This window comes from Camellia sinensis, chromosome 14 (assembly GCF_055761805.1).
Source record: "Camellia sinensis isolate YWXY chromosome 14, ASM5576180v1, whole genome shotgun sequence".
Taxonomy (NCBI): domain Eukaryota; kingdom Viridiplantae; phylum Streptophyta; class Magnoliopsida; order Ericales; family Theaceae; genus Camellia; species Camellia sinensis.
Window position 1 is genome coordinate 23,609,788 of NC_138974.1, and position 21,694 is coordinate 23,631,481.

At 37.0% G+C, this 21,694-nt stretch overlaps 1 protein-coding gene and 2 long non-coding RNA genes across 10 annotated transcripts; 1 reads left to right on the top strand and 2 right to left on the bottom strand.

The window, feature by feature from the left end:
* Positions 1–11,398: 11,398 nt before the first annotated feature.
* LOC145807417 (protein MOR1-like) lies at positions 11,399–18,202 on the bottom strand. Of its 7 annotated transcripts, XR_014350481.1 has the most exons (8): positions 18,136–18,202; positions 17,920–18,012; positions 16,841–16,957; positions 16,016–16,088; positions 15,578–15,657; positions 15,385–15,434; positions 12,128–13,439; positions 11,399–11,576 (listed from the first exon to the last, which is right to left on the bottom strand). XR_014350481.1 is itself a non-coding variant. In XM_082905579.1 (7 exons), exons 5-7 carry the CDS (start codon positions 16,026–16,028, stop codon positions 11,406–11,408), a joined length of 234 nt encoding a protein of 77 aa, XP_082761705.1. In that variant the 5' UTR covers positions 16,029–16,088; positions 16,841–16,957; positions 17,129–17,181; positions 17,920–18,012; positions 18,136–18,202; the 3' UTR covers positions 11,399–11,405. The 7 variants fall into 7 exon arrangements, 2 of the variants coding, with proteins under 2 accessions (XP_082761705.1, XP_082761704.1); XR_014350484.1 differs by lacking the exon at positions 15,578–15,657; XR_014350482.1 differs by lacking the exon at positions 12,128–13,439.
* LOC145807418 (uncharacterized) lies at positions 11,584–13,696 on the top strand. Its single transcript, XR_014350485.1, has 2 exons — positions 11,584–11,897; positions 12,636–13,696. It is a non-coding gene; the product is annotated as an uncharacterized LOC145807418 (long non-coding RNA).
* Positions 18,203–18,320: 118 nt separating the features above from the next.
* LOC114263626 (uncharacterized) lies at positions 18,321–21,570 on the bottom strand. 2 transcript variants are annotated; one of them, XR_014350487.1, is made up of 4 exons: positions 21,333–21,570; positions 20,676–20,750; positions 20,495–20,590; positions 18,321–18,452 (listed from the first exon to the last, which is right to left on the bottom strand). It is a non-coding gene; the product is annotated as an uncharacterized LOC114263626 (long non-coding RNA). The 2 variants fall into 2 exon arrangements; XR_014350486.1 differs by lacking the exon at positions 18,321–18,452 and adding an exon at positions 19,125–19,747.
* Positions 21,571–21,694: the final 124 nt, after the last annotated feature.

The window sequence follows — 21,694 nt, forward strand, 5'->3', positions numbered from 1 at the left end:
GTGAAGCGCGGCCCTAGGCAGGTTTTATCTCAGGACGCGTGAAGCGCGGCCCTGGGCTGGTCGTATCTCAAGACGCGTGAAGTGCGGCCCTGGGCGGGTTTTATCTCAGGACGCATGAAGCGCGGCCCTGGGCAGGTTTTATCTCAGAACGCGTGAAGCGCAGCAACGCGTGCATTGCGACCCTGGGCAGGGTTTATCTCAGGACGCGTGAAGCGTGGCCCTATGCGAGTTTTATCTCAGGGCGTGTGAAGCGCAACCTTGGGCGGGTTTTATCTCAGGATGCGTGAAATGCGACCCTAGGCGAGTTTTATCTCGGGATGTGTGAAGCGCAAGCTCGAGCGATTTTTGGACCTCTTCTCACGATTTCAGCGTGGTTAGATTGTCTCCTTCCTCACACGATTTCAGCGTGTTTGGAATTTATCTCAAGTTGCGTGGGACGCGCTCATGATTGGTTTTCTTTGTTCTTCCTCCTCTCATAATTCCAGCGTAGTCGGAGTGTGTTCCCCTTTTTGCAGCTACTGCTCTATCTTCTACATCGCATCTATTATCTATTGCATCACATTTGTTATGTCTATTGCATTACACATAGAATATATCGCATGCATCCATTGCATCATATCTGTTTTATCGCCTGGTCTAGGAGGAGTTAAATCCTCTAAAGGTGCAATTCCTTTGGTGTTTGTCATGCCCAAACGATTTCTGGTGGTCTGGTATAGCCACCTGCCTATGTTTGCGGTGAGTTCCTAAGAGATTAACTGAGACGGAAGAAACTAGAGTTCGAATGGCTCATGCCTAGAATGCAAAGGTTCAAGATTTCCGAGACTAAATTCTGGTTTAAATACCCAGGGGTGTACCCCCGGCTTGACATCTGTATGGAAGCCCCATAGGTTGAGATAGCATGTGTGCGCCTTAATTCTGGATACTGAACCAACCTAGTCTGTCACCCTGTTGGAGAATAGGGAAAGCTGTGACCATAGCTAGGGAGGAAAGTAGTACCTGTGGTTCAACCAAGAAGAAGCGAAAGATCCCCAGCAGCATGAGGTGAGTCATTGCGAATTACCCCTGTAAGGTACTTTCACTTCCCAACTACATTGCATTTTGTTATCTATTACATCTGTTGCATTGTATATAGCATCTATCGCATGCATCTATTGCATCTATCGCACGCATCCTTTCTATGTTAAGCTTAGTCTAGCTTGTACCCATCTATTTCCTTCATTGAAGCATGGTCCTGTGATTATGTGCACGCGCCTATTCCACTAAGAGAATTGTGGTCCGAGGATGTCGTCACCATTTCTGTGTTAGACGTGGTCTGTTTTGTGTTCATGCCTTTTCTAGGCAAGATATGGTTTGGCTGCACGCCTTATCCATTGCATCCATTGCATTGTAGTTTGTTGCATTCAGCATGTAGGATCATGATCTTTCCTCAGCAGATCATTCCTCACTTATATCATGCCACCCAATTACTTGTATTCTTTCTGCTAAACACATAGTTTTGTCTGTGCATGCACCTATTCCACTAAGAGAATTGTGGTTAGAGCACTCCGGCACCTTTTCTATGTTACACGTAGTTTGATTTTGCATCTCCATCCCTTTATGATATTTGTGTGGTTTTGCACTGCTTGTGGTTTGATTATCTCAATTACATTGTATATCATTTGTAGTTTCATTACATTGCATTGCATAAATCCTGAATTTTCAAACCGGCTTCGCGTAGCGTATAAGTCCAATTATCAAACTGGCTTCGCGTAGCATATAAGTCCAATTATCAAACCGGCTTCGCGCAGCGTATAAGTTCAATTTTCAAACCGGCTTCGCGCAGCGTATAAGTCCAATTTTCAAACCGACTTTGCACAGTGTATAAGTCCAATTATCAAAATCGGTTAACAACAGCGAGTGCGCCTGTCTGTTCACACCACCCAAATTGGCTTCGCGTAGCGTATAAGTCCAATTTTCAAACCGACTTCGCGCAGCGTATAAGTCCAATTATCAAACTAGCTTCGCGCAGCGTATAAGTCCAATTTTCAAATCGGCTTCACGTAGCGTATAAGTCCAATTATCAAACTGGCTTCGCGTAGCATATAAGTTCAATTTTCAAACCGGCTTTGCGTAGCGTATAAGTCCAATTAAAATCTTCCTGCATATCATTTGCATCTTGCCCCTGAACTACGCTGGCTTGATTTCTTGCAAAGGGATACGTAGGCAGCCTGCGGGCGCAACCATTTATGTATCTGTATTTTGTTTGTTTGTCCAAGTCTTCGGCCTTGTAAAAAATAGGTCGTTTCTGGGCTTTGACATTCACTCACGTCATGTCATGACTTACGAGCTCTGTCAAAGAGGGGCAACTGTAGACACCCCATTTTTTACCGACCTTTAGACTTGGGCGCTACTGATGGTTTACTTGGTGGTGAAAGATGTGCTGTGCAAAAGTTTGATTTCTTCGGCAAGAGGAGAGTCAAATCTAAACCTCACAAGCCATTTTGGACCAAAGCTATTTTGAATGGTTTTTAGACCTTAAAATCCTCTCTTTCAAAATATTTTTGAAATAACGTTTCTACAATGCTCTGAGGCTCGCATTTTGTTAAACGTTGCACTTTTTGGTAAACCGAGTGAGGGCAAAGTGGAAATGAATGAAAGGGAGCTGAAATCTTTGAAAAAAATCTTTCAAAACACCTTGTTTAGGGGTTTGAAGTTGAAGAAAAGAGGATAAGAGGGAAAAAATCTAGTTGAGGAAACAGTTGGGCATGAATCGCTAAGAGAGAGTCGAGCAGTCCTCACTAAATCAAGCCTACCCATTTGTACAATTGAATTTAAGCTATGAGGCCACCACCGTTGGAAATCTTACTTCCGGGGCTTCATTTTTCACTTAAGAATCTCCTAAAGCTGCGTCCGGATGGGGAAGATATGATTGGTTGAAGTTGGACATCATTCTGGATGGACCGTGTAACAACCCTCGTCACTGTTTACCGAATAACCACTGATTACCGTTAAACTGAAACTGATTATGACTGATAAGTGAACTGAATAAACTACTGAACTGACTAACTGAAATTGAAACTGAATTGACTGAGTATGCCTGTTTTATTGTAATTCTATCTGTTTGGTTATTTGATTACCTGTTCGTGTCTTTGTGTTTAAACTGCTAATTGAAGGCCTTATCGGCGGCCGAACCGGGAGTCGATTAGTGTTTTATGATCATCGTGATTTATGTGAATTTATAGCATATTTACCTGAAAACTGATTTGGTATGATTAAATTAGGTTAATTATTGGTAAATTGCACAGCTTAGACTTAATTACAACCTTGCCCTATTAGTGGCCACTACTTGGACTATTATTGAGCCTTATTACATTGAATCAACACAATTCATCAGCCTTCTCCTTGTTATTGCCGACCATAGAGAGAGAGAAACTAGAAGAGTTGATTTCAACTTGTTTCATTGTGAATTGGCTTGAATCTTAGTAGAATTGAAGGTTGATAGCAACATTGACCCATAATCCAAGACCTAAGGTAGATCATTAACCTTCCTTATTGTGTATTTGAACTTATTCTTGCATAATTCTTGGGTCTTTAGTGAGTTAAGTCAAGAATTGGTTCATTAATGTTGAATTGGAGCTCATTCCATGCATGCATGTTTGTATTGTTGAATTTTGAGTTGATTCCATGAAAAATTGTCACATGCATGCTCATGGTTATGTTAAGTCCATGTTTTCATCTTGTTTTTGTAAGAGTTAGCTCATTTGAGCTTGTATTTAAAGCTTTGAAATGGTTTAAATCCATGCATGTCATGTTTCTTGCATGTTCATGAAAATTGGTTTCAAATTGAGTTTGTTTGAAACACCCTTGGGCTTTGATTTTACAAATTGAGCTTTGAATCATGTTAAAGTATAAGTTTTGATGTGTTTTCTGGAAAATTGGCCCAAAAGGATCGAAATTTATGGTTTAAAACTTGGTTTTGAGCTTGAGGTTCAAATTTGGAATTTCCAGAATTTGGATTCACGCTCGAGCAGGGTGACTGGCGCTCGAGCGTGGAAATCGTGCTCCCAGCATTCTTGTTCTGTTTTGAAGTCCGCTCGAGCGGAATAATTGACGCTCGAGCGGGAGATTGTGTCTCATGCTCAAGCGGGTGTTAAGCGCCTAATCGAGCGTGATTTTCGCCTATCCAGCACTTTTAACTGTTTTGCAGAACGCTCGAGCGGGTAATTATACGCTCGAGCGGAAACCTTTGTCTGCATGTCCGCTCGAGCAGAGTAACCTACGCTCGAGCATGACCCCTGTTTTCTGTAAAGTCTGAAAATGCTTTTAAAGTGCATCTTTGCATCCTCATCTCATTCTAGGCATTCTCAGGCCTAGTTTAAGACATCTTAATAAGGATATAGATGTAGAACCACACCGAGGCAAATTAGGGATTAAGTTGTTATCTTTACCAACTGTGTAGCTTAGTGTGTGTTCAATCTGTAACTGTGTAGGGTTGGCGACTGGGGACGCGCTCTAGCTTTACTGTAGCCCAGAACTCTGTGAGTAACAACTGTGTAAAGATATGTTCAAAATGATTATCTTCTGAACAATTGAACTGTACTGCTTTCTGAACCGATACTGTTAATTGAATGAATGTATGTCCTATATTCTGAACTGTATTGTGTCATCCTTAGCACCTACTGTTTACTGTTACTGTTACAGAGATCTCTGTCGGTTCCCTTGTTGGAACCACTACTGTTTACTGATAGATGGCCATCATTTACTACTCAGTCTTTTAAGACCTACTGTTTACTGTACTGTTACGCTAATGGATGTACCACATATGACTGTATCGACTGAGCGACTGAAACACTGATTTAATGAACTGTTTTCATTACTGTAACAACATTCATTCTTAACCCCTTTACGCATTGTGTTATTCACTGGGCTTTAGCTCACTGCTCATATATATATGTAGGTGTTCAGGCACCAGACCGCAGCTAGAAGCGTCGGGGTAAACTCCAGTTTTGTCAAGCCAACCTATGTGCCTCAAAGCGAGGTTCCGAGCCTGTCAAGTTATGGCTTAGGGGTGTTTTAGTTCCCCCTTCTGTCTCTGTAATCGTTTTGTAGACTGTTACAGTACTGTTTATTAGGGATTAGGTCCCAGAACTGAATGATTGTATATACGTACATACTGTTTCTGTTCGACTGTATATATTTGAATGAAAAGTCTTTTTGCATATAGATTATCACAGCTCATTGGACATTGTTTATTTACTGTATTGGCTTCCACCAGCCCCTGTACTCTGTATTACTGTATTACTGTTAAGCAGGCCTTCGGTAATCTTGGATTACTGGCCAGTTACGGTGCTAAACCCATAGGGGCGGGTTTGGGTCGTGACAAACCGAAACTAAGCAGCCTTCACTAAAAGAGAGATATCTCTTAGCACACATGGAATTTTGACATGAGGCTTCCGAATTTGGAAAGAAGACTTCTGGGGCTACAGTTTAGGTTTAAGAATGACCAGAAAAGGCATCCAGATGAGGAGTTAGGCTTGCTTCAAGTCATGGACCAGGACTGATTTTTCCCATCGGCCTCTATGGCACTTCATCGGCCACAATTTGACCTCAACAGCTATATGTCGGCCAAAAGTGAACCTTATCGGCCACAAACGGTGGCTGGTCGGCACCAAAGATGGCCGGTCAGCCAAAAGTATCCAGAAAGCCCAGAATTGATAGATATTTATCCTCCAGCTGTTATACACTGCATTAGATATTTCCAATTGAGATATTTTGACCAAAAACTCTTGGATTGCTATATAATGAAGCTTATATCTCATTTTCAAAGGGTTAGAACTTCTTGAGCAAGTTTTGAGAGCCCCTCTCACTAAAACTCCCTCTCTCTCTAAAGCCTCTCCCTCTTGCCTTTTGTGCATGCAAGAAGAGAAATACCCCTCTTTTGGCTAGACATCCTTGGTGAAAGTGGTCCATCTTTGGGAGGAGGCTGCTTGAAGCTTACTTGGGACTTTGTTAGAGCTCCAAAAGGTGTTTTGGCTCAGATTTTGGGCTGGTTTTGCAGCTGTGCATCAAGGGTAACATCTCTCTCCCTTTAAGCTTGTTTTACACATTTGCTTGGCCATCTTTTCACACTACTTTGGGGCTGCTTTGGGGGTGGTGTTGAACTAAAAAAAAACCTCTATTTTTCCCTCTGTTTTTCAGTCTTAAAAGTGTTGCTTTGTGCCTTGTTTGGAAAGGGGGTGCTTCCTCCATTTTGCTCTTTGGCTTGTATGGCCTTTTGAGCTAACTTTCAAGCCTTTCAAACAACATCTTTTGGCCTTAAAACCACTGAATTTTAGAGGAATTTCAGTGGTAGAAAACTTGTTTTGAGGCTCAAAATAGGAGGCGGTTGTCGCCCCTCCTCTTCTCTTGTTTGCTTATATTGATGGCCTTCCAAAAGAGCATGTGTTTATACTTCTTGGAGGCTTTTTTTAGGCTCATTTTTGTGACTTTCCACACCTGCCATAACTCTATCCATGTCTTGTTTGATCACCTTATGCATGCTTTATACACTTGTAGTGTAATTCTTGCAAACTAGCCTTATATGCCTCATGAAGTAGCATGTTTGTTAAGCATGTATGGGCACCATTTCAGCTTGTTTTTGGACATTATTTAGCATGTCATGACTCTGTTTTAAGTTGGTTTGATAGCCTCTTGCATGCTTTATACACTTGTAGTGTAAACTTGCACACTAGCCCAACATGGATCATGCTTTAGACCATCATTCTAGTGTAATTTTGGCTTAACTCCAAGAAGCTTTTGGCCATGTTTTAGCATTCTTAAGGTCTAATTTATGTTGTTTTGGTCATGCATGCCATGCTTTGAATAGTCATAGTGCATTTTAGCTCACTAGCCTTGAGTTTCCAAGCCACTAGCATGCATTGCTTGGGCTATTTGCATGATTTAGCATTATTTGGAACGATATTTCAGAGCATATTTCATTGCCATGCCCTCATATTTGTCACTCTTTCAATGCTTTGAAGGGTTTGTTATTTATGCCTTCAGAATGAGCATATGTGTATGCCATCTTGCCTAGGCTTTTGGGTCACCATTTCAGTGTGTATTTGGTCCTATTTTGCCATGATCTAGCTCTATTTTTACTTGGTTAGAGCATCCCTCATTTGCTTCTTACACTTGTAGTGTAAGCCCTCTTTACTAGTCTTGCATGCCTAATGAGTGAGCTTATTATTCTAGCATGTGTTGACTTGGTATTAGCCCATTTTTGGTGTTAGTTTGACATGCCATAACTGTGATTTTTGTTGGTTAAGTCATGCCATGCTTGGTCTTGGTAGGTGTAGTGTAACCCTCCTTATTGGCCTTACATGCATCTTGTCTTATGCCCTTCATGTTGGTTTGTTTTAGCCTTAGTCCATGCATGTTTTAGACTCATTTTGGCATGATCTAGGGCTATTTTGGTTGTCCTTGGCCCTTTGGGGTTTGATTCATGTAGCCTTAGTACAAGCTCTACGGCTAGCCTTAAGCTTTGAACATCCTAACATGCTATGCTTGCATTGTTTGGTTGATTTGGCATCGATTCATATTAGATTTCAGAGCTTACTTCATTGCCATATTCTCATGATTGTCACCCCTCGCTCATGTTTGGGTGTTGTGACCTTATGCCTTAGCTCTTGGACCATTGCATGTGCATGCTCATTGTGCATTTCATTATATCACTTCATCATTTTGGCCACTGTTTTTGGTGTGGCTGAGGCCTATCCATTTTCAATGTAAGTCCATGGATCATGTGGTTTGTGTGTCGTTGCATGCTTATCGCATTGCATGTTGTCACATCCTTGTTATTGGTATTGTTGTCGCATGGCTATTACATTGCATGTTTGTACGTTTAGGTTGCATTTTGCATGCTTGCTAGTTTGCATTTTGTCACATGCTTGATTAGGTTGCATTGCATTTGGCTTGCTTGTTACCTTCGCCTTGTGCATGCTTAGGTTGCATAGCATTACATTTCCATGTTGCATTGTATTTGGCATACTCGCTTGCATTACATTGTGTTTGGTTTGGGGTGTCAAACCAAACACGAGGAGCGAGGAACGTTTGTACTCTAAGTGACGAAATGTGCCTCAATCCTTAGTCACCAATGCTCTTGATCCAATATGATAGAGTGTGAGGCCTTCATGTGTTTTGTGCATTCATTCCATATTCATTTGCACACTTGGCTCCTTCGGCCATCATGCGTTGAAATGCATGATTGATGGCCCGAGGGTCTAGAACCATACTCCTTTGAGTCCGTGACATGATAGGAAGGGTGGTTGTGCACAGATTGCTTTGAAAATGCATTGTCATGCTCTGTTTGTCCTCTGCTGCAGCAAAATAGCATTCTGCAAGAAGAGATGGCCGGTCGGCCATCTTCAGTGCCGGTCGGCTACAAATTTATGGCCCAGGGCTCCATTATTGGTCGATGACTAGTTCCCCTTGGTCGATGGCCTTTCCACTTGGTCGATGGCCTCTCACAACACCTAGAAGGTGATTCAGAAGCATCCTTGAGGCTTGCACAGTTTTCAGAGGTGCAGAGCAGTGTAAACAGAGGCAGCATGCGCATGGCGATAGATTTCCGAGCGGAGCCAAGCATGCATGCATTTGTCCCTCTTTCCGAGGCCTCTTTACCGCTTTAGTAGCTTAATTAATTTGTTTCATTAGTTGAGTGTTGTGAAATAATTAATTAGCTAGTTAGTTAGTTAATTAGTCAATTTGTGTTATTCATTCGGACCCTCCGTCGAGAGAGCGATTTTGTAATAAGTGTACGTGAGTGTGTGAATGTATTCCAACCCCACGTCTTTCTCCCTTTTACTTACCTGCTTTTGATGGTTAGTTTTAGGTCATGTTTCAATTAGCATCTTTATGCTCACATGTTTGCATCCATTTATTTGTATTGCATACACCGGGCTCAGCGCATCATACAAACCGCATTGTATTTCAGTACATTTACTTGGATACGTGTTCAAAAGCATGTTGTCAAGTTGCATTTCATATGCCATCTTAGAAGAGCAGAGCCTATTTTAGTTGCATTTTGCATGTGTTGCATTAGCCATCTTAACATAGCTAGGATCATGCATTGATTTCTAACTAGCTATTGTTTTGGTTCGGAGTACGAGGTAAGTGTTTATGCTTTAGCATCTTGCATGAGTGTAATTGTTGCCATGATAGCATGCTTGCCATGAGGCTAACTGCTTATGTGTATAACTGCCTGAATGCCTGTAGGTGAAGGTTAGATTACTTGAATTGGAACAATTCATTGAAATGCGAGTTTTAAGCCCACTTGATTGTGGCAAAATCATATTTTCTTAAGCCCACTTGAGGGTGGCAAATCCACGTCTTAGCCTACTTGTGAGTAGCACCTTCAAACCATTTTCAAACAGACACGAGATGTTTTGTTCCAACTTAGGCGATCTAGTCTATATTTGTGTGTTGTGCACATCACATAATAAATTCTAGCTAATAACCGGAATAAGAACACATTTGTTTTCAAAAACAAGATATCATGTTTAGTAGTGGCCGATCTTTGATCGGGCGAGCGGGGGTGCTCATAGATGACCTTCCCCAATCGTACTTATGTTCCCGAGCCGAGCTAACTTTGGTGATGACGGACAGGTGACCTTAGGCAACAAGTCAGGGTTTCCTAAATTCTTCCAAAATAAAATATTTAGGTGGCGACTCTGTATCTGGCAAAGCAGTCCATGTTTGACACTTCTTTCTCAAAAATCAGTTTTCCAAAACGATTTGCCCGATTGGACTTTTTGGTAATTTATCGGTCTCGCATTGCACTTTGCGGGATTAGATTCAGAACCGTGATATATGAGTCCGAACTGTAACAGCATGAAGCCCTCGGGGCGCGTCTACACTTATTTTCCGTATTTTTTTGTTTTTATTGAATTTTTTTAATATTTTAAGCAATTTTTTTACTTTTTAGACACACCTAACATAAATACACCTAAAAAGTAAAACAATTGTAAAAAAAATCTTTTAAAAATTCAATAAATACCAAAAATACAAAAAAGATACATGAATTCAGTACATTTTTTGTATTTTTATGTATTTATTAATTTTTTAAAATATTTTTTCACAAATTTTTTACTTTTTAGATACATCTAAGTAAGGTGCATTTAAAAAAGTAAAAAAAAATGTTTAAAATTTAAAAAATATTCACTAAAAATAAAAAAAACATGAAAACCAAAAAAGTCAATTTTCAAAAACTTAATCCAGAAAACTTAAACCAAACACACTGATCTGCTATTGAAATTGTTAACTAGAGTTGACATCTTATCAGAAAATAACTTATTTAAAAAACTGAAATTCTCTAATGAGATTCTACTTGAATAAGGCCATAAGGGCATGTTTGATTGGGTGGATTAGAGTATGGGATTGAGATTATTAATCCTTAGGCCCAATTATCTTATATTTGTTTTAATATTTTGATTTAGGATTATTAATCCAATGGATAATTAATTCAACAAATTTGTAGGATTATTAGTAATGGGGTAGGGGTGAGATTATTAATCCAATGGATATTAATCCAACTAGATAGTGAATACTACACTAATTTAATAGAATTATTAATATTTCACTATTAATCTTATAAATCAAGCATAACCTAAAAGTCTCTTTCCTCTTTTCTTTTTTCTTCATATCAAAAGTAGACTCGTGCAATCTTGCAAGTAATCACTACAAGAATTACCACTTTTGGCAACAAAAAAATTGGTCGCTAAAAGTCAATTTTTGGTCGGCAAAAGTAATTCGCGACGAAAATTGTGGTTGGTCGGCAAAAGTTGGATTTCGCGACTAAATTTTTGGTCGCTAAATATTTAATTACCGCGACTAATTTATTTTGTCGCCAAAACACTTTGGTCGCGAAAAGTGATATTTTCCCGACCAAAAAGTTTGGTCGCCAATTATCACATTCAACGACCAAAAAGTTTGGTCGCCAATTGTGACATTCCACGACCAAAAATTTTGGTCGCCAATCGTGACATTCCGCGACCAAAAAATTTTGGTCGCCAATCGTGACATTCCGCGACCAAAAAGTTTAGTCGTCAATTGTGACATTCCACGACCAAAAAAGGTTTTGGTCGCCATTTGTTACTTTTCGCGACCAAAACTTTTGGTCGGCAAAAGTGAGTTTCCACGACCAAGAGCTATTTTGGTCGGCAATAGATGTATTTTTTGCGACCAAAACTCTTGGTCGGCAATTGTCATTTTTTGCGAAAAAAAATAATTTATTTGTCGCGACTAATAAATTGGTCGCCAAAGCAGGAAAACAATACACCTGTAATTCCTAATAATTCATTCAATCCATAATAAACCTATGATTTTAAAGCATCATTCAAGTTAACTGAATCATTAACATTCGACACAATACAACTATTCTAAGTTTTCATTCACAAGTCACATCCATCTAGCATAACAAATTGAAACAATACATAATTCAGATTTACAGCATCAGGAAAATTGCTTAATCCACTAAGTTGCCTTGATAGCCAATCAAAAAGATCCTTGCGCCCTTCCGTGCCAAGCTTCGCATCCATCAAAGCAGTAGTGATATAATGCACCTAATAAAGAAATAGAATTGAAAAATTTATCAAAGAAGCATGATAGTGGCAGCAACACTGGATTGCAAACCCGTATCTTTGCAAAAATCAATGGCAAAACAGAAATATAACTTCACATTGAAAACATGTAGATATTATGATTTAAATAAATTAATAAATCTTATAAATATAAACTGCATCAAAAGCATCAGTGCCACAAAGCAAATTTTTAACCATTAAATATTAAAACATTTTAAATGGCTCCCATTCAAGGAATTCAAATCTAAATGTTGTGCCAAATCAAGTATAGCCCCTTCATGGCCTTAATCATGTTGCAAGCAAGTTAATTATATAAAGTCCATCTCCCTATGAAATTCCTTTAGAAATGGAAATAGCATGGCAAAGCAACTTTATTGGCCTACAATGAAAGTGGAAATATTATGATAACTGAAGCATCCACCATCCAAAAAACAAAGAAAAGAACAGAAAAAAGAAGAGGTGTGCAAGAATGAACAATCAAGTGTTCGTAACAAGGCAGAATGTAATAAACCAGTATTAGTTGGACTGCTTACTGCTCCCATGTTGCCAAATAAAACAGAACAACTATTATCACCCGGAACCAGAAAGTAGTCCCTCCAGACATAATAATACTCCCAAAGGCCAAGGACGCAAACTGATAAACATCATCAACAAAATATGAAAGAGATACACTTGCTATGGCCAACCAAAGACAATAACAGAAGTACATACCGCACAGGCAAGTGCATCACATCCTGCAGTAGTGTTTTATAACAAGAAAAAATTCAATCAATATTCTACATTATATATAAAAGAAAAAGCTCCCCCAGTGGACTAGAGGAACTCGTCCGTCCTGCTTGCTTCCCATCAACAGCATCAAAAGTCTGGCAGTGGTTTGAAGGTCAAAACAGAAATTTCTGAAAGGGAGTAAACTCCCCATCCAAAGACCAACTAATGGAAAGAAAATCCAACACAACAGTCACAGAAAAGAAGTAAATAATGTTTCTTTTCTCTTTCCCAAAACCAAAAGGTAAAAATGAAGTATGTCTCTATGGGAAACAGTTTGTCATATATAGAAAGATCACAAAAACATTTTCATTCTATTGGTTTTTCCAATGTAGCTGAGCAAATGAGGTTTAAAAGCAACATATATCTAACTAATTCTAGAATAGAATTGTATATGCAAATCAAGCAGCCATAGTACAAGTAAAATGTGAAAGCATATATATATACACGTTTATCTACACACATGGGCAAAGAGTTGTCTAATCATATCAAATTTAAAATTTTCAAATCTATTTAGAAATCAGAATCTGAAATAGCGCGAAGTAGGTCAGGGCTAATAAAATAGATGAAGAAGAGCAGGGCCCGATTGGCATTTAGCAGAACTTCTAAATATTCCCATAGTCCGTGACCAACGCACAATATTTTACCTGAATGTTGCCTCTAGCACGTGTAACTCACTAAGCATGAGATGTTTAAGAAGCAAAGGATGTTACTTCCTTTCATATAAGGCTCAGCCCTCCATTTTCTGTCCCTGGTGCGGTGTGGGATAAAAAATTGCAGAAATATGTTTACCACATTACAAAATGAAAACTCTATACCCAAGCTGAAGCCATTTACCATATCTAAGTTTGTCCTATGACTGAAATCACTAGTCCCACATCACAAAACTAATAAAACTAAGAGCCATATATAAGTTCCATTTACAAAAAGGTAGCCCTAAGCAGCAGATTGCATGGCTTCAATGAGTGCAGATCAAACTTTTGATGTCTGGTGAAATTACCCTGAAATTTGGTCAACTTGCCAATTACCATCCCTGTGTATGGGCTGGGAAAAAGTTTCTCCACAAACTACAATCATTTGCTGCACATTGCAAAAGTATTAAAACTAAGAAACATGTATAAATTCCACTCTCATGTAAGTTTCACTCTCAGAGATGGGAATTTTTTACAATCATTAGCTGGGAATAAGTTTCTCCAGCAACTACAATCATTTGCTGCACATTGCAAAAGTATTTACATAGAGCCAATCAGTTTATTAAAAACCATTAAAGTCTGGCAGGTTACCAGTAGATAGGTTCAAATTGCATTTTTATATATAGGCACGAAAACAATATCAGCGAGAGAAAGGACAACCTTTTTCATATTATTGAAAAGATACTTAGATCCATGCATCAAAAACATAAAAATAAAAATAAAATAACATAACTTTTGTTTAAACTCCATTGTATGAAAGTAAATCACATAACGTTCATGCCTTAGCTATTGAATTGCTACTTTCTACTAAAGACAATAAGAATGGTATTTTCCTTCCTAAGTTAAAACCTTCAAGGATACTTAGCACATTACAATTAATCGTGTAGAACTGTACAATTTCTATCTGCACCAAGTACAAATGACAGCAAAAGACGAAAGAGCAATCATTATAGGTGTCATACCATCACATTGAGGAGAAGGAAATTTTTTTAAAAGAAAAAAGGGCACAAGGAAATAAATGAGATAACACTAATGAAACCCAAAAGATATAATTCATCAAGCCATCCAAGACAAGCAAGTATGAACATAAACTGCAAGCACATAGCAGGACAGAAGCATATGATAACACTGCTTGTGGGAAATTTAAGCAGACTTGATATAGGAAGAGAAGCAACCCATGTGCAAAAAGGACCCATCTAGGAGGAATTGAATCCAGGCGAGATGAATATATCTGCAACACTTACATGTGAAAATATATCTTAAAGTAACAACTAAATAATTACCATAAAATAAATAAATAAAAAGAAACAAGATCCATTCATTTTACTATAACAATGCAGAACACTAATATTACACACCCAAAATTTATATCCAGAATTTTACCCAAAAACATTAAAATCCAGATTCATTCCATGCATGGACCCTACAATACACCAACTAAATCTCAAACACAATTTTCCTTTCTGGGGAGATTTCTTGACAAAAAAATTTGGGTGAGTAGATTTCTCAAATGTAAAATAAGGAGAAAACCAAATTCATATAGAATGATATGATAATGAGCCTCCTAAAAGGAACTAGTAAATTCATTGAATTGTACCAAAAATAAAAAGGTCATTTAATTCAATGGAATTTCTTGGTTGTTCTCTGTAAAATACTCCTCCCAATATGATCCATAGTGATGATTTTTTGATTTCCAATAAATAGGTGTAAATAAGATATATTATTTTTTATATATAAATTATATTTATAACATATCTCTTTTTTGATACAATGAAGGAAAATAAGAGGTCCAAGTCATAACTTCTAATGAAGCACATAAAACTTTGGTCTCTACACTAATCTCAATAATTAACTTGTAAGAATTTCAATATCACATATCTTTCAAGTTGCATCAGCAATTATAGAGTCATCCAATAATTCTCTATATACAAACCTAAACAACAAAAACTAATTAATAATGTAATGTATGGTTTCATCATCAATAAAGATTTTCTTTGCTGATTAAAAAAAAAAAGATGTGAGCCATTTAGTTTTCACATTATTTTTACAAATATATATACATATATAGGTTAATTATTCAATCAAATAATATTGACCACTTATTTATCATGTTAATTTATGCTTCTTTTTTTTTTTTTTTTTGTAACCTAATTTTATGTTTGTAAACTTATACAAATGGACAGTACAAAAAAATAAAATAGGATCCCATTGTACCAACATGCGTATTTAATTTTTTTTTTTTTGATTTAATTTTATATACATAAACTTATACAAATGGACAAGTAAATATATATATTAAGTTGTCTGCGTGATAAGAGTCCTTGATCAATTACCATTAACTGTAGAAACAGCAAGAACACTATCTGATATGTCTTCCAATACCCTAAAATTTAAGATGAGAAACAGTTAATCTAGGTTATAGGTACAAAGATTAGTGTGTTAAGTAAAACATTAAAAACAAATATATATATATATATATATTGACTAAAGAAAACAAACAAAAATCAAAATGCATATTTTGTTTACCCTCCACTGCTGTAAGGATCTCTCAAGCCATTGGAGAAAATGATATTGCTAGCAAACCTCTGGAGAACCAATTTTATATCCTGTATTTTGGTGTAAAAGATGTGCTTATAAGTTTCAAGTTGGTTTTTTATTTTTGCTAGAGCACCATGAGTCCCAAAAGCTTAAGATGTCAGGAAAAGAGCCCAACAATGCATATCAAGCTTTCCAACACCAAACATCCAAACAAGTAAAAAAATATGATGCAAACGGAAAAACAAATGCAAATGGAGAGACTTGAATCCAAGACCTCTCTTAACCTAAGCTCTGTTACCATGTTATCACTAGTCCCAAAAGCCTAGGAAAGGGGGCCAACAATGCATATCAATCTTTCCAACACCTATGAATGTTGATTACAGCAAAGAAAATTTTAATGCAGCCATTCAAAGGTAGTAGTCATACCTGTCAAATTCATCTATGCAACAAAGACCACCATCTGCTAATACAAGGGCCCCAGCTTCCAACATCCATTCCCCTGAAAGTTCAATCAATGCGTTTAGTGTTTTCTTTTTCTTGTTCTATAAGTAAATACATTCAGTATTTTGTTGAACTGAAGTTTCCATATATGTTATCTTTTAGTGAAAGGCAGGTCCAAGGAAAAACTTTCCAGGGATTTCAAAAAGAAAATTCTCAAACAAATTGACTTTCTCATGTGATGCCAAAAAGATCTATAGTACAACAAGAGAACTATAGTTTAGTGGAATATCCTATGTAGTTTGATACGGGGAGATATGTTCTCACTTTCCAAAGTCATCCAACCACAACAACAGGTTTCACCAAACACACACGCAGAGGAGGGAGGGAGATGGATGATAGTTATGACAATTTTACACCCCACCAGTAGTCATTCCTGGCTTATTCCCACAACAATGCAAGTTGCAAACCATTTGCCATAGCTCAGTCAAGAAAAAGAATGTATTCCAGCACCAAACAAGTGACTAAATCTTACACTGACCACTGAGAATCTTAATGAAAACTCCTTTCATGTCAAGCTCCCTTCATGGGATCAATCAAAGGGAGAAACACATTCTAAATTAGGGAAGTATAAATTTTTCAGTTGCCTCACTAAACAGCTACATAACTTCTGCTGAAATAAAACTACAAAGCACATTATCTGATGAAAGAAACAAAGAAAGCAAATAAAGAGACACCTAAAACAACAAATATGTTGCAAACTTGACCCAAGTTCAAACATAACTATTAAGCCAGAAGGTCAACAAAGGTTACCTCCATCCTTGACTGCAGTAACTGTCAATCCAGCACTAGTGCTTCCCAAACCAGTAGTAATAACTGATCTATTGCTCAATTTAGCAGCAAACTTCAAGAATTGAGACTTTCCAGTACCTGGTAGAGTTATAGAATTACATAGAAGCTTTAATGCATCAGTTTTTGTACCATTTTAGCAGTTGAAACAAATTATGAAATAAAAATTTTAGATTGGTATTTATTCAAGACCAACACTAAAAAAACAACGCCCAATTAGTATGTTTAGGAGGGGAAAGATTGGGTACACACCTAACCTTTGGCATAGTGCACAAAGATTAGGTTACTTGTTTTCATCTAGATGTCTGTGAACAGAAAATAGCCTTTGCTCAAGTTAGTCATCCGATTTAAATATATATGTACTGTAGCCCAAAAGCAGACATAATTTTACAGTACTTTGCACAAGATAACTTAGCAGTATTACTCCCTCTAGCATATTGTACTTCTAATAAGTAATCATAATACCAAAACCAGGAGGTATTAAGAAAGTATTTCAGGTTCAATGTTCTAACTACAGGAATGCATATTAAAATTACATGCTACAATTTTCAATCTAGCTCATGAAGCAAAAATGACATATATTTGTGATATGAGACTAGTGTAAATGTATGGTAGTGTAAGATCAGTATTTAGAATTGTAACAGCATCCTCAGTGCCATGCCAGGTCTAGTCAATCATGAATGGACTAGATCAACAAAATGTCATGATTGATTATAGGGTGGAGTGAGGATTTATTTTTTTAGTCCAGTTTTAATTATAGTAACGCCAAAAGTAGAATAATTTCCAAAGGTTTAAGAGAGTTTATCAAGTGAAAACTTAATACTGAATTAAAATTTACAAAATCAAAGCAAAACTCTAGTCAGTCTAGAAGTGTAAACAAGTTTAAGGAAGCAATGACCATGGGTGGGGCAGTGTAGTTAATAATGATCGACTATATTCACGATTTCTTTGCTTTTGAATTGTTCAAATTTATGCCACAGGAAGCACGCAAGAATTTACTTATAAAATATGAAGTATATTATATATGAAAAGAAAAAGGTCACCTGGATCACCAACCAGAAGCAAATGAGACTCTCCTCGAACTTTCGTCCCAGAAGCATCAGGATGTTGCACACCTCCAATAAGTGTTAATGCAACTGGATTGATGGAAAATCATCACTAAATATAGTTATTTTTATGTCCAAAACTGAAGCACACAATGTAATGGCAACCTTAGAAGTTATGTGAAAAGGGACAAATTAAAATGGGATGATAAACACCTGCAAGCTTTACAGTAAAGAGTCCAAAAATCTATGGGCATATACCTCGCAGAATGGCATTCCTCCCCGTGGTGACGTTGACGTGTTAGGCAAAACTAGAAAAGTAGAACAGCAACCTAAACAACTTGGTGCAGAAGCAAATAGAATCCAAACATATATATATGTATGTATATAAATATATATAACCAGTACTTCTTGAATTTTATAAGATGTTTTTACCTTTTAAAGGTGTATCTTTGAAATTCAACCAGAAGTTCTTGAATTGATTAATAACGTCATCAGGAACATCAATGTCTGTCTTCAACTCCTTAATTCTCCTAAAAATGAAAATAATTCATTTAAAAGCAAATATTGGGGAAAGGACAAATCACTTATTTCAAGTATTCAACCTGATTAGAATTATGAACCTATGACTGCAATTCACAAAGTAAGCTTGCAATAGGGTGAAGGCAGCGAAGTACGCTTCAAGCTTTTAAAGCAAAGTATTAAGAAATAAAATGCAATCGAGTTACTTCTGGCCAGAACCAAGAACACATATCATTATGAAACATGAATAAAGGGATTAAATTATCAATAATAAAATAGCAAATATTCATCATTATCAAGATTATTGAGAGGCTCAGACTCCAGTAGATAATTATGGGTGCCATATACCTGCCTTAGTTCTGGAATAAAAATGTAAAAGCAGGTTTAAGTTATTGCTGCCCACATAATCCTGTGCCATGCCAATGATGGTACTGGCAAGACTCTGCTCACCATGATGGTAAGCTGAGTGCTCAGATACATAACCAGAGAATTGAGCAACTTTTGCTTCCTTCACAAAGTTGCGCTTGAAAGAACAGAAAAGGATCTTCCTTTGACCTGGTTTCAGGCCATCAACCATTGAAGGAATTGACCAAGAAGATAGAACACTAATTGGCAGTATGATCTCTATCAATAACATGAATGAAGTACATTAACAAACAGACAATCCAGAAAATCCAAGTAAATTGCTTTGAAAATCCAAGTAAATTGCTTTCAATAAAAATAAATAAATTACATGGAAGGACAATATCTCATCAAGAGCAATGAAGAGTTGATCACTATTTCAAATGTACAATCACCAAAGTATGTGGATTACAATTTCAACCACTGGCTTAGATGATGACAGCCAGAGACATACAGATTCAAAATCGTGACTGTTAATTGTTTCCAGATAAAAGGACCAAGACCCACTATAGGTGATAAACAAGAAGGGTTGTGTGAGTATGTGTGTGCACGCTAGATATATCTGCATTACAATTCTAAAAGTCCAAGTATCAGGGTTGATACAACATATAAATGACATTTGAAGATTAGAACCAATTGCTAGTTCTGAGTTAGTGAAAAAAAAAATAACAATTTTAAACCCCTTAGAACCATATATGTGGGTGGTGGAAGTTAGAAAAAGCACTTTTATGGAGTTTTACATAAATTCTAAAATTGCCTTTTCTAAAAAGCAAAAACTGCCAATGTTTGAGTCAAGTTGAGTGGGGAGATAGCCCCAGAAAAAGGAAGACTGAATGAGACCAGCTGTTGCACCGTTCCAGTTAAACTCTTGTGAAAATGGAAGCATTGCAATGCTCATATTCACCTAACAAGAAAAATTTAGAGCAGTTAGAATTTGAAAATATGATTTCATCTTGGTTAAGAATTGTTCAATATAATAGAACTGCCTTCCAGGTTGCAACTACTTAGGAGGAGAAGAAATATTCACAGTGAAAGCTAAAAATTATTTCAGAAAATATAGAAGAAAAAAAAGATTCAAGATTTGGTTTTTATAGACTATCCTCTGTTTCCCAATTACCAAATAAAGTAGCTGAGGAAAATACTCACTTTTTAATGATTCCTCATTTTGATATTTGCTCAAATTTAGGTCATTTGGAAAGAATGAAGTAAAATCTCACTGGTATTGCCTAATGCGAACAACTAATTGGCTTCGGTTGGTGAATTTTTTTTTTTTTTTGGGGTGAATAAGACATAAAATAGAACAAAAAAATTTACAAGTTTATAGGGGACATGCCCTAGGCCCTACCCACACAACACAACAGCTAAGAAGCCACATGTAACGAAACCACTGAAGCAAAGCCACACAACAACAACAGCCACCCAACACTCTCTTCCTTCCGAAACAAAAATGCATACTGCTATAAAAACCATACTGAATACAGAAAAATCTAGCATGCAATAAAACTTGTACATCAGATTAGAGTAGAACACAGGGGCAAGAAACAATAAAAGAATTGTCAAGGTGCAACATAACTGAAATTTATAAATTCAGAATGCAATTTTAGAACTCAAACCATCCACTTAAATCTTGGGATTGTAATGCCATGCATACCTAGCTGATGTGGCCAAGATATTTGGTTTCCCAGAATTAAATCGAACAGATATAACTGTGTCTTTTCCCCACTCAAAGCTATTCACAGGCTGGGACCTATTTACAATGAGAAAAAATAGCATGTAAAGGTAGAAAAAATTCAGGAAGTTAAAAAGAATCAAAACAAGTAGAGTTTCAAAACCTATTATGATCCCATATATCTACTTGAGCTCCAGCTGTGGCAAAGATATTACCCTCATATTGGTGATCAACAGCCCTAAAAAACATATTCATCACAGATTGAATGTGTTAAATCAAAAATTAACTCCAAAAACAGATTTAATTTTAATTTTCATAACAGATTGATTCAAAATTCCTGAAAATATAAAACAACTAAGAGTAGTAGTTACAGATTCAAACCATTCCTTAAGCACAAACCATTCAATTCCAAAACACTCAGACCTTGATTTTCAATTTAAATTTAATTTAATTCCAAAACACACAAACCACACAAACATTCAAATTTAATTTTCAATTTTTACAGATTTAAATCCTAATCATTTAAAAAATCACTCTAAAGAATCTAGAATCATAACTCAGACCTTGATTTTTAGATAACAGACATATACTCTTACCTTTGATCTAAGATCAAACAGATTCAGATCACAGAGAACACACAGAACACAGATTCAGATCACAGATTCAGACCAAAACAGATTCAGACCAAAACAAACACACAGAACACAAATTTAGATCTGTTGGTCTAACAAACACACAGAACACAGATTCACATTCGATCGGGGCAAGAGAGAGAGAGACAGAGATTGTGAGAGAGAGAGAGAGAGAGAGAGAGGCTTACCCGTGAATAGATCGGTGCGATGAGAGAGTGAGACGATCGGTGCGATGATATGAACAACGAGAGAGTGAGAGAGACAGTGATGAGATGAGAGTGATCACCGATCGGTGCAGAAGATGAAGATGAACAACGAAACGAGAGAGTGAGAGAGACAATGATGAGATGAGATGAGACTGAGAGTGAGGTATAGACAGCGATTAGGGTTTTTTCTTTTGTTTGTTATAGATGAGGTGAGAGATGGACGGTTAGATTTGAAAGAGGGAAAAAAAAAGTAATTTTGGCGACTAAAATATTAGTCGCTAAAAATATAATTTGGCGACTAATTTTTTTTTGTTGCTGAAAATAAGTTTTTGGCGACTAAATTT

Coding starts and splice junctions, on each gene's coding strand:
- LOC145807417 (XM_082905578.1), bottom strand. Junction 11,577..15,384: donor TGCTGTTTCTACAGTTAATG/GTAATTGATCAA, acceptor TTTCTTTATTAG/GTGCATTATATCACTACTGC.